Genomic DNA, 18,167 nt, shown 5'->3' with positions numbered 1-18,167 from the left:
TGTGTTTAGTTATTTATATAAGGCATACGCATGCACGTGTGTCACAGAACACTTATAAATGGAGTGTGTACACATGACACAGCCATGAGGTGAAAGGGATAGAGAGGGGGGAAGAGTGAGAGAAGCTAGGGGCAAAATAGGAAAAGAAAAAAAAACGTTGAAAAAAGAAGAAGGAAGACTTGCAAAAAAAAAAGGGGGGGAAGAAAGGAACAGAGAAACAAGAAGAAAGAAAAAAAAAAGAGTTACAGCAATCCCTAAAATCTCACCAAAATCTAACAGCAGCCACAGCTGGAGTAAGGAATTGCGTAAACATATTAATATATATATATATATATATATACAAATAAGATAAATATATAAAATACAATCCGCGCTGCAGCACAGTAAACGAAACACAGGGGAAAGTGAACAAGTTGACAAGGGGAGGAAAACAGAAAAACAAACAAATAAACAAAAACTCACAGACAAACGCAAAAACAGCGGGAAACAAGATAAACAAAGAGTAATAATAATAATCGTAATGATGATGATAATAATAATAATAATGGTAACATTAATGGTAACAGTAATGAAAAAGAGAATGGAAGGGAAGGGGAAAAGAAGCTTAATGTTGGCTACCCAACTTACAATCAGCATCACAGTAACGACGCCACGAAGATGTCCAACAGCAGATCATCTCAACCGAAGATAAGTTTGATAATTATTACTATTATTATTCCTTCCCGATCGTTTGATTGCTTATTTTAGTTTTGATTCTGTTTTCCCTGGACGCTTCCTTTCCCTTCCTTTTGTTTCACTGAACGCGTGTACGTTTGCTAATGAAGGAAAAGGAAATAACGGAAATCATTGCAGTATAGCCCCACACGCCTTCGGACCGCTCCCAACTTTCCTCTTCCTCCATCTTCTTTCTCTTCTCTCTTCTTCCTCGTTCTTTATTGTGAGTTTCTTTCTTCTTAAGTTATTCAGACATATTTTTAAATTCATTTCTTTTTGCCTTCCTATCCATTCAGCCATTCGGTCAAATACAACGGCTTCTTTGCCTTTCCACAACGCACAAACACAAACACATACACATCAGCTGTCACGTGCGATTCATGAGTGTTTTGTCCTCTCATTTTTTTTTGTTACTCCTCACTCTTGTTTGCTCTGTTCTCCTTTCTTCTTCTTCTTCGCCTTTACTTGACTTCTTTTAATCATGTGGGTAACTACTTTGCATACCCCAAGCTATCGTTTCCTTTATGTATATGTATGTATAATTTCTTCTGTACCGTTTCCTCGCCACCTTTGCATCCCGCTCGTATCGGCTTTTAGTATACGGCCGCACACTCTCACATCAAACGGCTGCCAAGGTACTTTTTAAACACTTCACTCCCTCTCTTTTTCTCTCTCCATTGCTTGTACGCTACACACACGCACACACACACACTCTGCTTCTCTCTCAAGAAATAATGGTAAAACAAAAGTGAACGTGGAAAAACAACGCCTACCAGGCAAAATATATTCATTGATGGAACAAAAAAGGGAAAGGGGGGGAACAGTATGTGCATGCGTGCTTATGTATGCGCGTGGAAACGGGGAAATGTGTAAATAAATCAATATATATATATATATACTACAAGAGGATTACGGTAAGGAAACGTAAAGCGCATGTTGGCAGCTCGCCGTCATCGCCCCTCCTTCATTCCCCCACCCCTTCATTAAACTTTATACCACATTTTATTTGTTTACTCATTGGCACAACCGCGTGCACGGAGCGACAAACAAATATGCGCTTACACACACACATACACACACGTGCGCACACGTGTATATATATATATATATATATATATATTTGCATGCATGTATGCGCACGTGTTTGTGTGTGTAAGCGCATGGCTGAAGCATATCTTCTTTTAGGACCGCTTCTTCACTCTCCCCACACACACCCTCCCTCACCTCCATTCTCTCATTCATTCCAATAAGATCACCCCTCCTAAATTTATACCAACACACCCCCTCTACTTTATCACCCTTCGTTCTCCCACCCTCCATGTCAATCTCTCACAAAGGAGGAAAAGCTACAGTTTCTTAAGCAGTACGCTACCAGATTAATGTCTGCCAAATCAATAGCCGAAGAAGTCGACATGGTGCAGTTATCAAAAACAGTAGTCATGAAGAGGAACTGCCCGAACAACACAGAACCATTAGGCGCGCGCTCAAGCAAGTACTCATATATCCTTTCCTTCTGCTGCTGCGTGAGTTGCCTCCGCATTCCACGGCCAAGCTGCTCCAGTCCCCACATGAATGACTCCTTCGTGAGCACGCAATCCTTTGTACTTACCTTAAAGAGGTACTGCAGCTGGCCACGGCCTTGTATAACTACAGACTGCAGTTGCTCCATCGCCTCCAGATCCCAACGGAGTGGGTCCGCGCCGGGGTGTGAAGTATTTGCCTCGGAGAGCATATGCACAAACTTGCGACCATCGATGAAGCCAACGCCACGCTCGTCAAAGTGTACGAAGAGTTGAAAGAGGTGTCCATCGCTCATGGTGTAATCGATAGCACGCATGACGGAACAGAATTCGTTATAGCCCACTTGCTCCCTGTTAAAAGAATTCGCAACATATTGTGATCGGTGGTTAGCCCTCTGTTGCTGAATGAGGCGATCGCGCGCGCTGCTAATCCACTCGTTGAGCCAAAGCGACTGCAGTTTGTTGTGAAACTTCACGAGGAAGAGGGAATACCAAATACGACCGTCGTCATCCTCTGCTGCTAGGTAGCCACGCAAAAAGAACCACGGGAGGTCGGTGTTGAGGACGTTGCGCATGGCCTCCACCCATTCAATCTTCCACACAGACCCCTTCCGTGTGCGATCAAGCTTGTTGAAGTACGCCATGAGACGATGCCGGCGCTGATACACACGTTCGCGCAGCACCCGAAGCACCTCATCCTTTGTTCTACGGCGGATAGCAGGCCGCACTAAGTGCAGCATAGAAAGTGAGGTTAAGGTCATACCCAATCCGCCGGTTTGGGTCTCGCCAAGGTCTACATGGTGGTGCGCTTCAAGGTCATCTTCCAGCACCTTGTGCACAGAGAAGGATGGCTCGGGGTTGTCACCAATAAAAACGGCCACACTTCCATAGTTGGTGTCGGGACCGTTGTAATTGCTCGCTGAGAAAACCGTTACGAGCTTGCCATCATGGAACTCCTCGTACCCGCGTTCACAGTCGCAGTGTGAGCGAATAATGAGCTCCAACCCATTGCTTTGGAGGAACTCATGCGTCAGATCGGGTCCGAACTCTACACCAGCGCCACGGTGGGACTCACGCCAGCCCTGCAAATCCTCAACGGGGTCCGACCACAGCAGATCCTGAAAGATCTCATCCTCTTCAGGCTGCGAGTAGTCTGGCATGGGAATCTGTCGAAAGCGCTGGATGCGGGAGATGTCCTCGATACGAACCCCCTTGCGCCGTGGGACGCCGCCGTGCACGACAAACACTTTCCTGCCAATGATCGTTGCGAGCGGCATGGCGCAGAAGCAGCGCTGAATGAGCCGGAAGACGTTGCGATCGTACTTTGTACTCACTTCTACATCAAAACCGTATTCTTCATTCATGTAGTCGCACTCATGATTGCCCCGGTTCAAAGTGACAAACTTCGGGCAAGCGAGCATCAGAGAAAAGATAATAAGCAGAACCTCTACACCATTCGGACCCCGATCCACGAAGTCTCCGTTGAAGATGTAATACGTCGAGTCGTTTGGCATGCCGCACTCCTTGAGAATATGCAAGAGGTCCGCCAGCTGCCCATGCAGGTCCCCCACGACAACCACCTTAGAACCTTGATTAACGCGTCCATTCACCACCCGTGCACCGAGGGGTGGACTGAGCAATACGACGTTAGGCATCGTATTCAGATAACACATAGCGTCAGTGAAGACACGCCAGACGGCGGGATACGGTGGGAGAATATGTTCACTGAGGTCCTTCATAAGACGGCTCACCACATCGAGTGTGATGGGGTCACTAGAGCGTGTGGGGAAGTAATGAGAGGAGACGGCGGGAGCGACAACGGGGGACTGGAGAATTGACCGCGACCGCTTGGGTGCTAGCACGTGTGATTCGTTCACCTTATCTAATGCCTTGAAGATGGCGAAACCCTCTTTCTTCAGATCCATTTCTCTAGACATGACACGGAACAGCGTCTCTTCTATAATAGATTTCGTCTTTATCCAGCGCCATAGCAACTGCATCCGCGCTACATTGAAGTTAACGTGTGGGGGACTATTGTTATGAACTGAAGAGGCGCCTTTCGGCCGACCGCCTCCGGAGAGGTACTTCTTTGACAGAGCCTCCGTTGCAAATGGCCCCTGCGTGGCGCCAATGCGTCCAAAGTTATGTGGACACCAACTCAAAATTCGTGTGATGCATAACTCCCCACACGCCGAGCACTTTTTTGGCTGGCATGTGTCCCTGTGAACCTGCAGATCGCTGGCGAGCACCTCCGTACCACACTTGTAGCATAGAGCTCTCTGATTCTTGGCACATTCTTCCAGATGTTTACTCAACATGCCCTGCTTCACCATTTGGCGACACCACGAGTTCCAGCATGTCATCTCCCTTTCATCGCACATCACTGTGTGAGCGTTATATTCTTTTTCAGCGATGAAGCGCTTGCAAAAGTGGCACTGGGGTAAATGTCGTTGGTTCCCAACGTCGGGATAATCCGTTTGACTCCATCTCCCTCCTGGTGGATTACGAAGGCTACCTGCTCCATCTCCCGCTCCCTTATTAGTCCGCAAGGGATCCCCCTTGGAGGTCGAGCAACCCATACAAACGTAAGTGCTGTACGACCTGCGGGGTCAATACCTTTCTATAAAGCTCCGTGTGCGTGTCAGAGAGTAAGTAAGTAATATTGCTACTTATACCTTGTTTTACTTACAGTTGAATACTTGACAGCAATGAAAGGAAATGAAAAGAGAGGTGGAGAGAAATGTAAAGATAAAAATAAAGATAAAGGTAGAGATAAAGATAAAGGGAAGGGAAAGAAGAGATGTTTTACCCGTGTGTATTTCATTCTCTTCCCCCTCCTCCCCCTCCTCCTCCTTCTCCTTTTCTTTTTTTTTTTTCCTCGGTACGATCTCTCCTTGTGATAAATATCACTCACGTCGTTTTACCGGGGGACACAGACAAGGAAGTTACACGCTCTTTCCTTCATAAGAGATAAAACAGCACAAAATAGGTGGTAAACACATAATAAAAGACAATAACTTGGATGGACCCACCCGTCCCCATTACGCACTACGCTTCTGTATCAACGCGTTTGCTCAACCCTCGACGCACATTAGTGTACATACACATAAATTATAAATAAATAGACATATATATATATATATATCCTTATATAAACGTATATATTCAAATAAATATAATTGTTTGTTCGATTCCTCATCTCCACCTAAATATACGGAACTGGATGGAGATGCTAAGCAAAAACGGAAAAGGAAGAGAAGGAAGTGGAAGGGGATAGAGATAGAGATAGAGATAGAACAGGGACATGTTGAGGCCGTGTTGAGAAAAAAAAAAAAGACGTACAGTTACGTGGCAGCAAAAAAGAAAAGGGGAAAAGGAAGCGATTTGTGGAAAACACTAATTCGTTCCCGCTAGCTCACCATCCCCTTTTTCTTTATCATTTTTTTTTCCTACTTCCTCTTCTTCTCCTAAGGGAGTTTCCCTTTCCCCTTTTTTAAGTAAAATAAGTGTAATTGCAACAACAACGACAATAATGATAATAACAATAATGAACAGTAAGCGACAAAAGTACTCACATATTTTCGCGCGGACATAATGACAGCATAACACGAACAAGAAAGAAGGGGGAAAAAAGAAAGAGCAAACCGCGAGGTATAACGTGAAGGTAAGCGAAAGAAGTGCGCAACCTTAAATAAAACAAAATAAAAGACTCAGGGAAGGAAGGGAAGTGAAGAGCGCCAACGTCTTACAAAGCGGTTGGGCCCTACACACGTGCACAGACACATATAAAAAGATATAAATAAATATATAAATATGTATACAAACACAACTATTCTCGAAAGTTTGAGGCGATGTGGGCCTTCCCCTTCAAAGTTTTTGTTATCTTGTGCCTTCATCGTAATCCTTCCTCCAATTCCGGAAAACGGGGTGTGGGTAACGGCGGTAGAAGCTTCTCAGATAATAGAAACGTAGCAAAGTAAGATCAAATACGAAAAAAAAAAAAGAAAGAAAAAAGAAACTAAAAGAAAAGGAAGGGTAAGGTAAGGTAAGGTAAGGCGTCGCTGATACCTAGCACTTGAACCATTTCAGTGCTTCCTTTTATTTTCTTTGTTTTCCTCCCCTCCCCCGCGAAGGCACAAGCACCTCCCGCACAACAGTTTAAAAAACAAAAAGGAAAAAAGTAACATTTCATGCACACGCACATCATCCCTCTCCCTTTCCTCCTCCCTCCCCCTTCACAGCAGCGTCTCTCTTTTTCTCTCTCTCTTTCACATCACAAAACACTCGCAACGACAGATTTAGCAACAACGTTTCAAAAAACGAAAGAAAAGAATCAAACAAAACAAAATAAGAAGGAAAAGGAAAAGGAAAAAAGACGGCAGTTTACACGAAAGTAAAAGTTTCCAGCCTCTACTCTCTCCTCTCATTTCACATTTACACTCGTAGCACGTACGAGGCATTTAAAGCAATGGAAACGTAGAAATTCAAGCAGTTGCTTCGGCAATTATGCTACCGCACAACCACACTCCTCTCCCGAAAATTGTCTGTGTACTGCAAACACTCCGCATATCCGAAAGTATTACAAAATCCAACACTTCATGGGACTTTTTCCCTACTACAACACATTTTCCCACAACAGGGGCATTGCAGTTTCAAGCGCTTCAATCCACTAAAATGGTAACACGCCGCGCCTTCCGCCCTGTGGTTCCGTTACCATTGCCTTCACCACCGTCTTTATTCTTTGATGCGCCACTCTGACGGAGAGCACTTGCCGTGGGCCTAAGACTTCCATCATAACCCTTGCCGATGCTCTCGGATGAACTCATTAATATTCCACCACTTCCAGGTGGACTCGCCCCCTTTTTTTCTCCCTTCAAACCCCCAGCGACTAATGGAGGCCCGAGACAATCCACCGAAGGCGCAGAGCCGTGATGGAACCGCGTCCCACCACCGTTTAGTCCCCGCTGACCAAACGCTACGGAACCCAGTGGGCTGGGGTTTGTGGGAGACCCCGACAACTCACCCCTGAAGCCGGCACTCCCACGTAACCCTCCGCTACCACCTCCACCCATGGAATTGCTTGGCAGCGGAGCGGGGGGACGCCAAGTATCACGCGGTTTTTTATCCACTTGCATACGCTCCGTCATGAGAGACATGCCATCACCAGCAAGAAATGAAGGCGGGCGCCCAATATCAGCTTCAACTGACTGCCGCATGGGCATCGTATTGAGTCCAACATCCCCCAGACCACCACCGCCAGGTGTCCAACCAGATCCTACCTGCGTTGTACCCGCCCTATTTGTCTTGCGCTTCTCTATTGAGTTGAGCAGAAATTCGGGTTCCTCGAGAAGGTTATTAACCCTACTGCTACCTTTACCAGCATATGACGAGCCGTTCTTTCCACCAGCCAACCCATATAAATCACTATCACTCCCCTCGTCATCATCATCGTGTGGCCACGGTAATTTCTTCTTGGTATTGGTACGCCTGGTAAAGAAACCATCATCACCATCCCCAACACCGTTGTCATCTGAGCCAAAAGGATCAAAATCTATCACTTCATCCTCATGCAATTTACCTTTCCCACCGCCACGACCACTATCCTTATCCCCATTCCCATCCTTCGATCTACCCTTATCTTTATTTTTGCTCTTCTTCTCGGCTCGCTTCTTCTCACGTTTGCGTTCCCGACGCTCCTCCAGTAACTTTTCATGTCGCTCCCGCGCCTCTTCAATGCGGCGCTCTACATCCAATGCAGCGGAGCGCAACCCCTCCATTTCTGCATCACTAGGATCTATTATATTACCAACATTCCCCTCTTTATTTGTTGCAATGCTTGGGCCCTCTCCTCCCTCCTTTTCCATCATACGCCGCTGTTCCACTTCACGCTTCTGCACACGGTAGGAACATAACTCCTCCATGAAGGTTGGCTGAGCCTTTTTCTTCTTTTTGCCTTTTCCATCATCGGCCTCCTCCCCGCCACTCAACCGCGAGGGAAACGCATTTGATGGTATTTCCAGCAGTTGTCGCATTAACTGCCGGGAAGAAATCGTTCGCTCATCACGTGGACACTCGGCATCAAACGCCCGAAGTGTTTTTGTGTAACCGCGCCGATGCATAAACTCACGTAGTAATGCCTGTGCGAGAAGTTCCACTTGTTCATGTACACCCAATGATCCCACAGTGTCAAGGCTGGCAGCAGCTTTAGAACCATCATCTCCATTTGATTTGGACTTGGTGATGCTTTTAGCGGTTTTTGAGTCCGCAGCATCATCAGACATGTGGTAGAGCCAATTTTGTTGTGATGTTGGTGCTACTCAATGAACCCTTCACACCTCCTTCTTGTGTTCTCCTCTTGCTGTGGTTGCTTTGTTTTTGTGTTTCTTTTTTTGTTTTTTTTTTTGTTTTTTTCCACCTTCCTCCACGGGATGCACAAATATGTGAATTACTTGATACTAGAAGAGAGGCAAAAAGAACAATTTTTTTTCTTTAAAAAAAAAAAAAAAGAGACTCGCCGTTCCTCTTTTTTGCCTTGCCCAACACCTTTTCTGATTTGAAATTCCTCCCCTGTAATAAGAAAGTCCCTACAATACAGTTTATGTATAAGTCTGTGCGATTTTGGCACTTCCACGCACTGCTTTCGATTCCCTTCGTTTCCTTTGAGCAGCCCCTTTTCCTTTTTTTTTCCACCTCTTTCTTTCTTTCTCTCTCTCTCTTGTCAATCCCCTTATGCTGAATTTTTTTTTTCTTTTGCGTGTGTACTTGTGTGTATTTGTGCGTACGTAACTTTCTTGCTGTCTATTTTATTAATTTCTGACTAACTCTAATTCGCCTCTTAACTTCAAGTGTCAAACACACCTCTACACTCCCACTTCACTTCTGACTTGTTTTTCGTTGTTTGTTTGTTTGTTTGTTTTTTGCTCTCCGAATATTCCTTTTAGTTATTTATTTATATAATTTATTTATTTCTTTGTTTGATTGTTGTTGGTGTTTTCAGCTGGCTAATATCCCTTGTCTTTTTTTTTCCCCCTCACCTCCTCGTTGTATCGCCGCTATTCCGTTCCTTGAAGTCGGTAACCTCTCTCACTCGCACTAAATTCTTTTTCTTTTACTTTTCTTTTCTTTTTCTTTTCTCTCCTACTCTCCTCTTGCGTGGGTGTTTAGGGAGAGGAGAGAAATAATAATAATAATAATATTCAAAAAAGAAGGAAAATTTTTAAAAAAAAAAAGAAAGAAAAAAGAGGAGGGAGCCACAACTTCTTTTCTTATGTATGCGTGTATGGTTTCAAAGGCAAATCGTATAAATGCCTTATGAATAAAAAGCTGCCTTCTTCAGGTGGCTGCAACTCTGAAAGACAAAGAATAATAATAATAATATATATATATATATGAAGAAAAATAATTAAAAAAAAAGTGTAACTGAACAGATAATGAATACCCTAAAGTAATGTTAATGCAGTACATATAAACAAATAATAATAATAATAATAAAGTAGATGATGAGAGAAAAGAAAATAAAAAAAAGAGAAGAGAAGAGATATGATATGATATGATGTGATATGAGTGAAGAGACATAATGAAGCAGTAAAACGGCATGAGGTGCGCAATAACAATAGCATTTATAATAATTATGATGATAACGAGGGCAGTAATGAAATGACGCATGAATCGCGCGCAGTGTAGTTGAGAAAGAGAGGTAATGATAATTTTCTTTTCTTTTTTACACAAAAAAAAAAGAACAAGAAAAACAAAAGTTTTAAATATAAATATAACAAGGGAGGGGACCGGAAAAAAAAAAAAGTAAAAAAAAAAGAAATGTTAGAGGGAAGAGAATGCAGGAAAGTAAAGGAGTACACGAGTGACACATTAGTACATAATACTGCGATTGTGTACACTACACTAGAGGGAAATGAATAAAATAAATAAATAAACAAACAAACAAACACCGAAAAATGGAAAGAAGGAAAGAAGAAGGAGAATAAATTTTTCTAAAGGTACCACAGAGCGGGTGGAAGGGATGTGTCATTTTTTTTTTTAATAAAAAAAAATATTTTTTTAAAAAGAAAAAAAGAAACAAAGGAAATGAAATAAGAATAATAATCGAAAACAAAGGAAAAAAAAAGAGGAAAGAGGAAAGTACAAATAAGATAAGATAAGATTTGAAAAAAAAAAAAAAGACGAGTTAAGACGAGCATACAAACTTTAAATTATACACACCGCTAAAAAGCGGTGTAATAACAATAAATAACCACAACAGCAACAGAAAAAGCGATAATAATGAATAATGAGTAATGAGTAATGTTACATATATAAATAAATGAATAACATATTTCTACATATATTTATATATATATATAAATATACGCATACGCATACGCATACAATATACATATATATATAAATATATAAATATATATTCTCATCCTTTTTTTTTTGGAACTTCTTTTTTTTTCTTCTATTAGTTTTCGCCGTTGTTGACTGTTGCCGTTAAAGTTTGACGCACTTCCTTCTCTCCTTTTATTATTCCCCCTTTTCCTTTTTTCTCTCTCTCTCTCTCTCTCTCTCTTTTTACCTCTCTTTTCTTTGTTTATTTTATTGCTCTCTTTTTCCTTTCCTTTTTTTCCCCCCTTTTTCTTTTTATTTTCCCTTCCACTCCCGCTTTTCTATAATTTTTTCTTGAGTTTTTCTTTTTTTTTTTGTTATTGCGCGTTTGTTGTTTTTTGTTCTTTCTTTTTCCTCTCTGCTTTTCGTTAATTATTTTTATTGCGACTTGCCATTCTGGCGCCTCACAACATGCAACCAAAAAGCGCAAACACTCATAACAAAACAAAAAACAAAAAAAAGTAAGAAAAAACAAACACACACACACAAAAAAAATAATAATAATAATAATAATAATAGTGAGGGGAAGTGAAACATCACAAAAAACAAAAAAAACAAAAGTAATAAACAACCAGAGCAACAACAATAACAATAACAATAACAATTAAGGCACAGTTGTCTATAATTCTCCGCTCCACTTCGTTGTTTTACTTTACACACATGCATATATGCATACGCGTGTGTGCCTCCCTAATTTTTATTTGTTTTGTTTTTACGCCAATATATATATATATATATATATTTATATTTTTTTTTGTTTTCTATCAATTAGTTTAAGCTCTCACTTACTCAAACTAACACACTCATACATGCATGAAATGAAACCAACATGCATGTTTACGTGAGAGAGTGAAATATATGGAAGGAAAGAGGGGGAAACAATAAATAATAATAATAATAATAATAACACAAAAGAAAAGGAAAAAAAGAAAAGAAAAGGAGTAACACAAACACATGACAAAATGTCAATAGATCCTAATGTATTTCTTCTCTTCTCTTTTTATTTTTTTTTCTTTTTTTTCCCCTTTCCCCCTTTTCCCCTTTTTTCTTTTTTTCTTCTTTTCTTTTCCTCCGTCAGTCAAAACGTCCCTCTTATTTCTTATTTACTTTTCATTTATTCCTTCCTCTGTTTCACCTCTTCGCCTTTGTTTTGCATTCGTTACATCGCTTTGATAAAAAGAAGAGAAGTGTACAAACGCCTAAAACAAAAACATGTCCTCACAAGCGATTAAACTTCTAAACCTGATAGAAAAAAAAAAAATTCGTACAGGCACACGGACAACACACGCAAGGAAGGAACATGTTCAAAAAAGATTCGCGATGCTCTCTTTGATGTACAAATACATAATAAAATAAATAAGAAAAAAAAATGGGAAGACGAAGAAAGAGGAGGTGAGGGTCCCACAGTCACTGTGGCAACAGGAAGGGGCCCAACAATATAAAAAAGGGAAAAGAAGAAAAACGAAAAAAAAATAGGAAGAGGAAAATAAACAAAAATTGGCGTAAAAGCAAAAAGGGAGTTGAAGTAAAAACGTAAGGAAGGAAGGAGGGAAGGAAGGAAGGAAAAAGGGAGAGAGGGGGGGAGGAGGAGCAACTCTGAAACGAGTACAGACGATACGCTGAGAAGTACGAGCGAAAAATGCATTCGAGAATAGAAAGAAGCAAAACAAAATAATAAAATAAAAAACACACACACATGCAGAGACACACGCAGAGGAAAGTGTGTAAAAAGAAGTCGGGAGCACATTAAAATAATGAAATGCATCTCTCTTCCCTTCCACTGCTACATTTTTCCCTCATAAACTCAAAACTTCCCATCCCCCTCTCCCCCACACCCCCCCCCTTCATGATGCATGCCCGTTGCCCACCACCAAACCTCAATGGAATGAAACAACTCACTAAATAAAGAAAGTATTAAAAAAAAAAAGAAAGAAAGAAACACAGCCTCTTGCAATGAGTTGCCCAGCGGTACAACACAACAACACCAAAACAAGAACTAAAAAAAACAAAAAGACAAAAAAGAAGACGTGTGGCACAACAGATTATAGCCCGGAAGCAAAACCTGCTGACCGCCCCCTGCCGCCTCTTTTTCCTCCTGCACTAACAACCCGGTACAGAACGCCAGACGGTACTATTCAAATAATTAAATCCACGTCTCCAATTCAGCGCATCGGGGTTGCGATCGAATTGCTGCCACTTCCGCCTGCACGTCTCACGCGAATACTTCTGCGGGCACTTAAGAGAAAACCGGACCCACTCCTCAAACACGTGGTCCTCGTTGCTAAAATTGTGCAATGCAAGGCCCACACGCACCCAAATGTCGTAACATTCCGCAGCTCGTGGCGGCAGGCGGTGAAGTTTTTCCACAGCTGTCTTGAAACGATGCCACTTGGCGGATTCGGTTAAATACCTCGAAACAACATTACCATAGGCATCATACTCTACAGGCTTTGCATTCTGAGCACCTACAATGTTCTTTGCACGAATGAGTTTGAAGGAACGGAGGTAATCACTCCTCGCCCTCAACAACTTCTGAGCGTTATCAACGTCTTCATTCTCTGTAACGCGCCGCTCCTTAACGGGGGCGGTGCGAATGCAAAAGGTCCGCTCCAGTATCTGAGCGTCACTAAGAGTACATAAGTGGGCAGCCATATCGTCTAAACGCTTCTGAAGCGCAGTGTCTTTCGCCTTCAAGAGCGGAACTAGCCGCTTTCCTCTATGATATCCTCCGGCAGTGTTGGAGGATAAGGGCATCCCCTGTGGCACAGTTATCTTACTACTGTAGGCACAGCGAAGCATGCCGTTAACACGGTAGCACTGCTCATCAATTACCGTCCTGCCGAGGGTTGTGTTCACCTCATCGGCAAGAAGCTTTACAACACGATAGTCCTGAAAGGCAACAATTTTTCCATGGGAGGCCCTGGACTTACCACCCTCAGCTGATCGACCCCTACCTTGCTTCACATCACCACCGGCACTATGCTCATCAACTCCGGCTCCACCACTCCCACCAGAAGAACCCATCGAACCGGCAGCTGCGGCTCCACCACTATCAGATTGTGTCCCCATGGAACGGGCATGCAGATGGTATGAAACCTTCCCCGCACTCGGAACCTCATTGGTAAGAACAAGGAACGATGGCTGCGAAAAACCAATCGCCTCCAATCGCACGTCAAGATAGTTCAACACCTCAAGCAACGCCTTTTCCCCGCCGGCCGGGGTTTCATTCGGTAAGTCGATATCGGCAAAGAAGTCACATGGAACGTTCTCTCGACCACAGACGGTGTGAAAGTGGTGCATATGTGGGGGAAACGAAAGGAGACGTTCAGCAATGACAAGTGGGCAGTCTTCACTGCCATTGGTGCGGCTACTGTTGCGGCTACTGCCTTTCTTCTCATCGGCACCACTAACACCAACACCACCACCAGCGTCCGGTCCTACAATCTCACGGTGGTCATTTATGAACTTCGGTCCGCATGCAAAACGAATAAATGAAAATGCACCGGACTTGACCTCTTGCCGGCCTAACAACAGATCATGAATCTTCATCGCCGCCTGAAGCTGATCGAGTCGATAGCTACGTGTGATGTGGTTGTGAAGCCCACGAAATGGGTTGGCCACACCACCACCGGTAGTGGTTGCTTGACTACTATGATCCCTCAAAACCTCGGCACGCGGCGGTGTCGTGGCCACGGTTGACGTAGGAGTGGTCACTCTACTAGCCTTGGAATTTTCCTCCGTTGCATCTACTGCACCTCTCTTACCGGATGCTGATCTCTTTCCCTTTGGTGTGTTGGCTCCGCTCTCAGCTGAACGCCGCCTCGGAGTTGGTGTTGCAACAGTTTCTGTTGTCCCTACACTTGCTGCAGCGGGAACGGGGGCCTTTTCCACTGCCGGTGATGCTACGGGTGCAGCGCCTGCCCTCGGGGATCTTGTGGGCGTAACCACAGTTACTTGGGACTTGGCAGGCGTTGACGCTGCCCGGGGTGCACGTTTGGGGGTAACCACCGTCACTCCGGGCTTGGAAGGGACCGAAGTGGATCGTGCCGCACGCGTAGGTGTGACTATCATCATTTGGGAGTTCGCGGGTGCTACTGCTGATGCCGCTCTTGCCGGCGTACCTACCGCCGCCTGAGGTTTTGCCGGCGGCGAAGTCGGTCGAGTCGCTCGCGTGGGACTTACTACTACTGCGACCTGTGGCTTCACAGGTGTTGTTGCAACCGCCGACCGTGTTGGAGTCACCACGGTCACCGCTTGAGGGGTCGCAGCTGCGGCTCTCGGAGTCCTCGTGGGCGTAACTACAGTTACATGTTTTTTCGCAGGTGTTGTTGCCGATCCCGCTGCCTTCGGTGCCGTCCTCGCCCTTGAAGGTGCCGCCGCCGCAGCTGCGGCCGCTAAGGCTCGGGCCACGGCCGCCTCTGTTGCAGCCGTTTCGGATACTTTGGTTGTGTTTACTGCCGCCGGAACCGGCCTCGCTACCGGTGATGCCTCCGCAGCTGTCGCCCCTGCGCCTCGTGGTGATGCCCTTCGCCGAGCCCTTGCAGGTGAAGTTTTTCCCGTTGCAGTCGGTGTCGTAGCCGCAGATCTCACACGTCCCTGTGCCGCTGCTGTTGGGGTGACAGCAGGCGCTGAAGCGGGCACCTGCGTCGTGGCTTTAGCTGCTGGTCTAGTTCCCCAGGGTGTTCGTGGCGATGGGGCAGATTTCGATACCCGAGAACGGGGTGGCACAACATTCGCTGCCGTAGTGGCACCTCTCGTGGCCGTCACGGCCGCGTCTACCGCCCGCATCGCCTCCTCAACAGCTGCACGGCTGATTGGTCTGGTGGCCATTGCTGCAATGGGTACCGTCGTCCCTGCGGGTGTTGCCGACTTGACCGCAGCATTCACCGCCTGCATGGCCTTCTCCAAAGCAGCCCGCGTATCGGGACTAGGAACTGATCCTCGCGCTCGCACACCTGCGGCAGTTGTTGTTGTTGTGGTGGTGGTCCCCGATGCGGCCCCGGCCGCCGCAACTCTCGTGGGTGACGCTCTCGCCACTATCGCAGCTGCCGCCGCTCTCGCGCCCGCCGTCGTAGCCGCAGATATGTTGACGGCTGCGGCGGCACTTGATGGTTTCGCAGCAGCCTTTGTCCCCCGTGGCGTTCGCGGCGTGCGCAAGCTCCTTGCCGTTCCACTGGGTGACGTTGCGATAGCTGGTCTGCTGCTGGCTGGAGACTTCGTTGCCGGCGGCCGCACGGAGGATAATGTCGGCAGCGGCTGCACCGGTATCGACGTCGACGTTCGGGCCACTTGACGGTTCTGTTGCTGCGGCTGCTGCCGTTGCGTGGCGGGTGCTGCCATCGGCGCGGTCTGCACACCAGATGCTGAGGGTGTTGCCTGAAGCCCTCCTGCTGCGGTCTGACTCGCTGTGCGACGCAGCGGTTGCCGACTTAACACTCGATTTTGATTCGCCTCCATTACGTTCTGCATGGAGAGCTGCGACACGCTACTGCCTGTAACTCCTCCTCCCCCTCCTACTGTTCCAAGTGTTGTTGTTGCCGCTCTCGTAAAGGAGGAAACACCGGGTCGACTGGTGGTCCTCCCATCACTAACAGCGGCGTAATCTATGTGCGCCCCCTGGCGTGAAGCACTCCTACTTGCTGCAGCACCACCACTCGTGCTTATTGCTGCTTCATTACGCATGTGAGCTGATGGCCTCCCGCGACGTCCGCCAGCTGTAGGCGCCGATCCCCTACGCGTCCCACCGGGTCCATCTGTAGAGGTTCCTATACACCTCGTAGCGTATCGTAACGAGGAGGGAGACGCTGAGGCAATCAAGGCACATTGTACCGCCCTGGGAAGGTGAAACATTAGAGTTGTAAAGATGAAAGCAATCCCCCACAATTCAGTGGCACTGCTCCCCTCTTTACCACCTGTACTTCTCCTTTAAATGTCAATGTTGGTGTACCGTGGAATATCCTTTTTCTTTTCTCTTTTTATTTTTCTTTTTCCTTCCCTTGTCTTGCCTTATCTTTTCCCTCCTCCGTGACGTTTTTTCTCCCCCTTTATGCTTTGTAACGATCCCTCCACCTTCCTTTTCCCCTTGCGTTTCTCTCCTTCTTTCTTTCCTCCTGTTCACCACGTACCCTTCGTTTGTTTATTTGTTCCAACTATTTTATTTTCCTGTGTGGTGGTACGGTTTATATAGGATGTGTGTCGACGTGAAGGCGGGCGGTGGAAACGCACGCACAAAAAAAAAAAAGAAAAAAAAAAAGAAACACACACCACGGGAGTTAACCACCTTTTCACTATTCCCCCTTTTTTTTTACCCCCCTCTAGTCCTTTGACTATGGACTGAGTATGGTGATATATATATATATATATATATATATACGCAGAACCGAACGGATCAACGCGTATATGATAGGGTGGAAATACAAATACAAAAAGAGGAAGAAAAAGAAGAGGATATCAATGAATAAATGCAGGATAGAAATAATATAGATGTGTGTGAAAGTGTAAACAGTGAAGCAAAAAAAAAAATAGAGAATAAAAGAGAGCGACTAGTGAAACAGTCAAAAAGGAAAAAACGTGCAGCCGGGAGAAAGGAAGTGCCGTTGATGTGTAGGAGAGGAGAGAAATGAGAGTAAAGTAAAGTAAAGTGAGAGAAAAAGTAAAGTGAGAGTAAAGTAAAGTAAAGTGAGAGTAAATGAAAAGTGAAATAAATGAGATACATGCGCACACAACACCAAATCCCTCGCTCATTCCCATCTTTCACTCCTTTCCATGCACCTTATGCACATATACATGTATATGCCTCAATTCAAACAAAAAAATTAAAGAATAAAACCACATCAAGGTCGCAAAAACAAAAAACAATATGAAACTAAAGAAGAAACACCCCTCCCTTTTGTGCCTAACACTTTGTTAGTTTCCTTTTCCCCTCGCCACAACACGGATAAAAAAAAAAAAAACATGCATTCGAATAATTTGTTCCCCTTGCAATTCCCTTCCCCCAATACATACACATATCATTCTGCATATATATATATATATATATATCGTTTTCTATCCACCGCGTCTTACCACTTCCCCTCGTCATTATTAAATTTATTTGCATCATTTCACCCTATTTCCTCTTTCTCATATAAGCGTCGCATGCACACCCCTTTTTGCTCATTTATAATTATTTATTTATTCAGTCCTCTACATTTCCCCCTGTTTTCCCCCTCCCTTCCTCTCTTACCTTTCCTCTCTTTGCTATTCCCCTCTACACACAATTCCCTTCGATACACGACACATTTTACACCTCAGATACGAGCACGTGGTTAACCACGACACTCTCAAGCGTTTTTTTTTGTAAGAACTTAAATAATAAAAGCGACAGCGGCGACACATTTTGATAATTAATAATATTGTTGTCATTACCCACTACCTGTTTCATTTTGTTTTTTTTTGTTTTCATGCTTTCTTTCAGTTCCCACCCTTCCATTTCCCAGTACATAGTGTCAATATGCTTACCCGTTTGGTTTGGCCCAACGTCAATAAAAGTAAATTTATAGTAATAAAAAT

The 18,167-nt window shown here is 44.7% G+C and overlaps 11 protein-coding genes across 11 annotated transcripts, besides 20 other annotated features; all 11 read right to left on the bottom strand.

Annotated features, from left to right (window-relative positions):
- Positions 253–258: a repeat region (telomeric repeat hexamer TTAGGG).
- Positions 844–1,014, bottom strand: TB927.1.4080 (hypothetical protein, unlikely; the record flags this gene model as incomplete). Its single annotated transcript, XM_001219101.1, has 1 exon — positions 844–1,014. The coding sequence occupies one exon, from the start codon at positions 1,012–1,014 to the stop codon at positions 844–846; it is 171 nt and encodes a 56-aa protein (XP_001219102.1).
- A 314-nt stretch (positions 1,015–1,328) lies between these two features.
- Positions 1,329–1,547, bottom strand: TB927.1.4070 (hypothetical protein, unlikely; the record flags this gene model as incomplete). The annotated part of the gene is made up of 1 exon (XM_001219100.1): positions 1,329–1,547. The coding sequence occupies one exon, from the start codon at positions 1,545–1,547 to the stop codon at positions 1,329–1,331; it is 219 nt and encodes a 72-aa protein (XP_001219101.1).
- Positions 1,452–1,520: a sequence feature (1 probable transmembrane helix predicted for Tb927.1.4070 by TMHMM2.0 at aa 10-32).
- TB927.1.4060 (hypothetical protein, unlikely) lies at positions 1,729–2,034 on the bottom strand (the record flags this gene model as incomplete). The annotated part of the gene is made up of 1 exon (XM_001219099.1): positions 1,729–2,034. The coding sequence occupies one exon, from the start codon at positions 2,032–2,034 to the stop codon at positions 1,729–1,731; it is 306 nt and encodes a 101-aa protein (XP_001219100.1).
- Positions 1,753–1,821: a sequence feature (1 probable transmembrane helix predicted for Tb927.1.4060 by TMHMM2.0 at aa 72-94).
- Position 2,035: 1 nt separating the features above from the next.
- On the bottom strand, positions 2,036–4,813 carry TB927.1.4050 (Ser/Thr protein phosphatase, putative; the record flags this gene model as incomplete). The annotated part of the gene is made up of 1 exon (XM_001219098.1): positions 2,036–4,813. The coding sequence occupies one exon, from the start codon at positions 4,811–4,813 to the stop codon at positions 2,036–2,038; it is 2,778 nt and encodes a 925-aa protein (XP_001219099.1).
- TB927.1.4040 (hypothetical protein, conserved) lies at positions 6,896–8,515 on the bottom strand (the record flags this gene model as incomplete). The annotated part of the gene is made up of 1 exon (XM_001219097.1): positions 6,896–8,515. One exon carries the CDS (start codon positions 8,513–8,515, stop codon positions 6,896–6,898), a length of 1,620 nt encoding a protein of 539 aa, XP_001219098.1.
- Positions 9,395–9,400: a repeat region (inverted telomeric repeat hexamer CCCTAA).
- A 166-nt stretch (positions 9,401–9,566) lies between these two features.
- TB927.1.4030 (hypothetical protein, unlikely) lies at positions 9,567–9,899 on the bottom strand (the record flags this gene model as incomplete). Its single annotated transcript, XM_001219096.1, has 1 exon — positions 9,567–9,899. The coding sequence occupies one exon, from the start codon at positions 9,897–9,899 to the stop codon at positions 9,567–9,569; it is 333 nt and encodes a 110-aa protein (XP_001219097.1).
- Positions 9,585–9,653: a sequence feature (3 probable transmembrane helices predicted for Tb927.1.4030 by TMHMM2.0 at aa 4-26, 46-68 and 83-105).
- Positions 9,696–9,764: a sequence feature (3 probable transmembrane helices predicted for Tb927.1.4030 by TMHMM2.0 at aa 4-26, 46-68 and 83-105).
- Positions 9,822–9,890: a sequence feature (3 probable transmembrane helices predicted for Tb927.1.4030 by TMHMM2.0 at aa 4-26, 46-68 and 83-105).
- Positions 9,839–9,899: a sequence feature (Signal anchor predicted for Tb927.1.4030 by SignalP 2.0 HMM (Signal peptide probabilty 0.195, signal anchor probability 0.804) with cleavage site probability 0.106 between residues 21 and 22).
- Positions 11,305–11,310: a repeat region (telomeric repeat hexamer TTAGGG).
- Positions 11,311–11,844: 534 nt separating this feature from the next.
- Positions 11,845–12,381, bottom strand: TB927.1.4020 (hypothetical protein; the record flags this gene model as incomplete). Its single annotated transcript, XM_001219095.1, has 1 exon — positions 11,845–12,381. The coding sequence occupies one exon, from the start codon at positions 12,379–12,381 to the stop codon at positions 11,845–11,847; it is 537 nt and encodes a 178-aa protein (XP_001219096.1).
- Positions 11,863–11,931: a sequence feature (5 probable transmembrane helices predicted for Tb927.1.4020 by TMHMM2.0 at aa 20-39, 59-81, 90-112, 127-144 and 151-173).
- Positions 11,950–12,003: a sequence feature (5 probable transmembrane helices predicted for Tb927.1.4020 by TMHMM2.0 at aa 20-39, 59-81, 90-112, 127-144 and 151-173).
- Positions 12,046–12,114: a sequence feature (5 probable transmembrane helices predicted for Tb927.1.4020 by TMHMM2.0 at aa 20-39, 59-81, 90-112, 127-144 and 151-173).
- Positions 12,139–12,207: a sequence feature (5 probable transmembrane helices predicted for Tb927.1.4020 by TMHMM2.0 at aa 20-39, 59-81, 90-112, 127-144 and 151-173).
- Positions 12,265–12,324: a sequence feature (5 probable transmembrane helices predicted for Tb927.1.4020 by TMHMM2.0 at aa 20-39, 59-81, 90-112, 127-144 and 151-173).
- Positions 12,279–12,381: a sequence feature (Signal anchor predicted for Tb927.1.4020 by SignalP 2.0 HMM (Signal peptide probabilty 0.333, signal anchor probability 0.666) with cleavage site probability 0.063 between residues 35 and 36).
- TB927.1.4010 (hypothetical protein, conserved) lies at positions 12,717–16,466 on the bottom strand (the record flags this gene model as incomplete). The annotated part of the gene is made up of 1 exon (XM_001219094.1): positions 12,717–16,466. The coding sequence occupies one exon, from the start codon at positions 16,464–16,466 to the stop codon at positions 12,717–12,719; it is 3,750 nt and encodes a 1,249-aa protein (XP_001219095.1).
- Positions 16,403–16,466: a sequence feature (Signal peptide predicted for Tb927.1.4010 by SignalP 2.0 HMM (Signal peptide probabilty 0.885, signal anchor probability 0.001) with cleavage site probability 0.274 between residues 22 and 23).
- On the bottom strand, positions 17,067–17,360 carry TB927.1.4000 (hypothetical protein, unlikely; the record flags this gene model as incomplete). The annotated part of the gene is made up of 1 exon (XM_001219093.1): positions 17,067–17,360. One exon carries the CDS (start codon positions 17,358–17,360, stop codon positions 17,067–17,069), a length of 294 nt encoding a protein of 97 aa, XP_001219094.1.
- Positions 17,109–17,177: a sequence feature (3 probable transmembrane helices predicted for Tb927.1.4000 by TMHMM2.0 at aa 4-23, 30-52 and 62-84).
- Positions 17,205–17,273: a sequence feature (3 probable transmembrane helices predicted for Tb927.1.4000 by TMHMM2.0 at aa 4-23, 30-52 and 62-84).
- Positions 17,285–17,360: a sequence feature (Signal anchor predicted for Tb927.1.4000 by SignalP 2.0 HMM (Signal peptide probabilty 0.068, signal anchor probability 0.923) with cleavage site probability 0.016 between residues 26 and 27).
- Positions 17,292–17,351: a sequence feature (3 probable transmembrane helices predicted for Tb927.1.4000 by TMHMM2.0 at aa 4-23, 30-52 and 62-84).
- Positions 17,361–17,511: 151 nt separating the features above from the next.
- Positions 17,512–17,718, bottom strand: TB927.1.3990 (hypothetical protein, unlikely; the record flags this gene model as incomplete). The annotated part of the gene is made up of 1 exon (XM_001219092.1): positions 17,512–17,718. One exon carries the CDS (start codon positions 17,716–17,718, stop codon positions 17,512–17,514), a length of 207 nt encoding a protein of 68 aa, XP_001219093.1.
- Positions 17,719–17,898: 180 nt separating this feature from the next.
- On the bottom strand, positions 17,899–18,099 carry TB927.1.3980 (hypothetical protein, unlikely; the record flags this gene model as incomplete). The annotated part of the gene is made up of 1 exon (XM_001219091.1): positions 17,899–18,099. The coding sequence occupies one exon, from the start codon at positions 18,097–18,099 to the stop codon at positions 17,899–17,901; it is 201 nt and encodes a 66-aa protein (XP_001219092.1).
- Positions 18,100–18,167: the final 68 nt, after the last annotated feature.

This window comes from Trypanosoma brucei, chromosome 1, assembly GCF_000002445.2.
Source record: "Trypanosoma brucei brucei TREU927 chromosome 1, complete sequence".
Classification (NCBI taxonomy): domain Eukaryota; phylum Euglenozoa; class Kinetoplastea; order Trypanosomatida; family Trypanosomatidae; genus Trypanosoma; species Trypanosoma brucei.
Note: the sequence above shows the minus strand (reverse complement) of the source record. Positions and strands in the feature narration are given on the sequence as shown.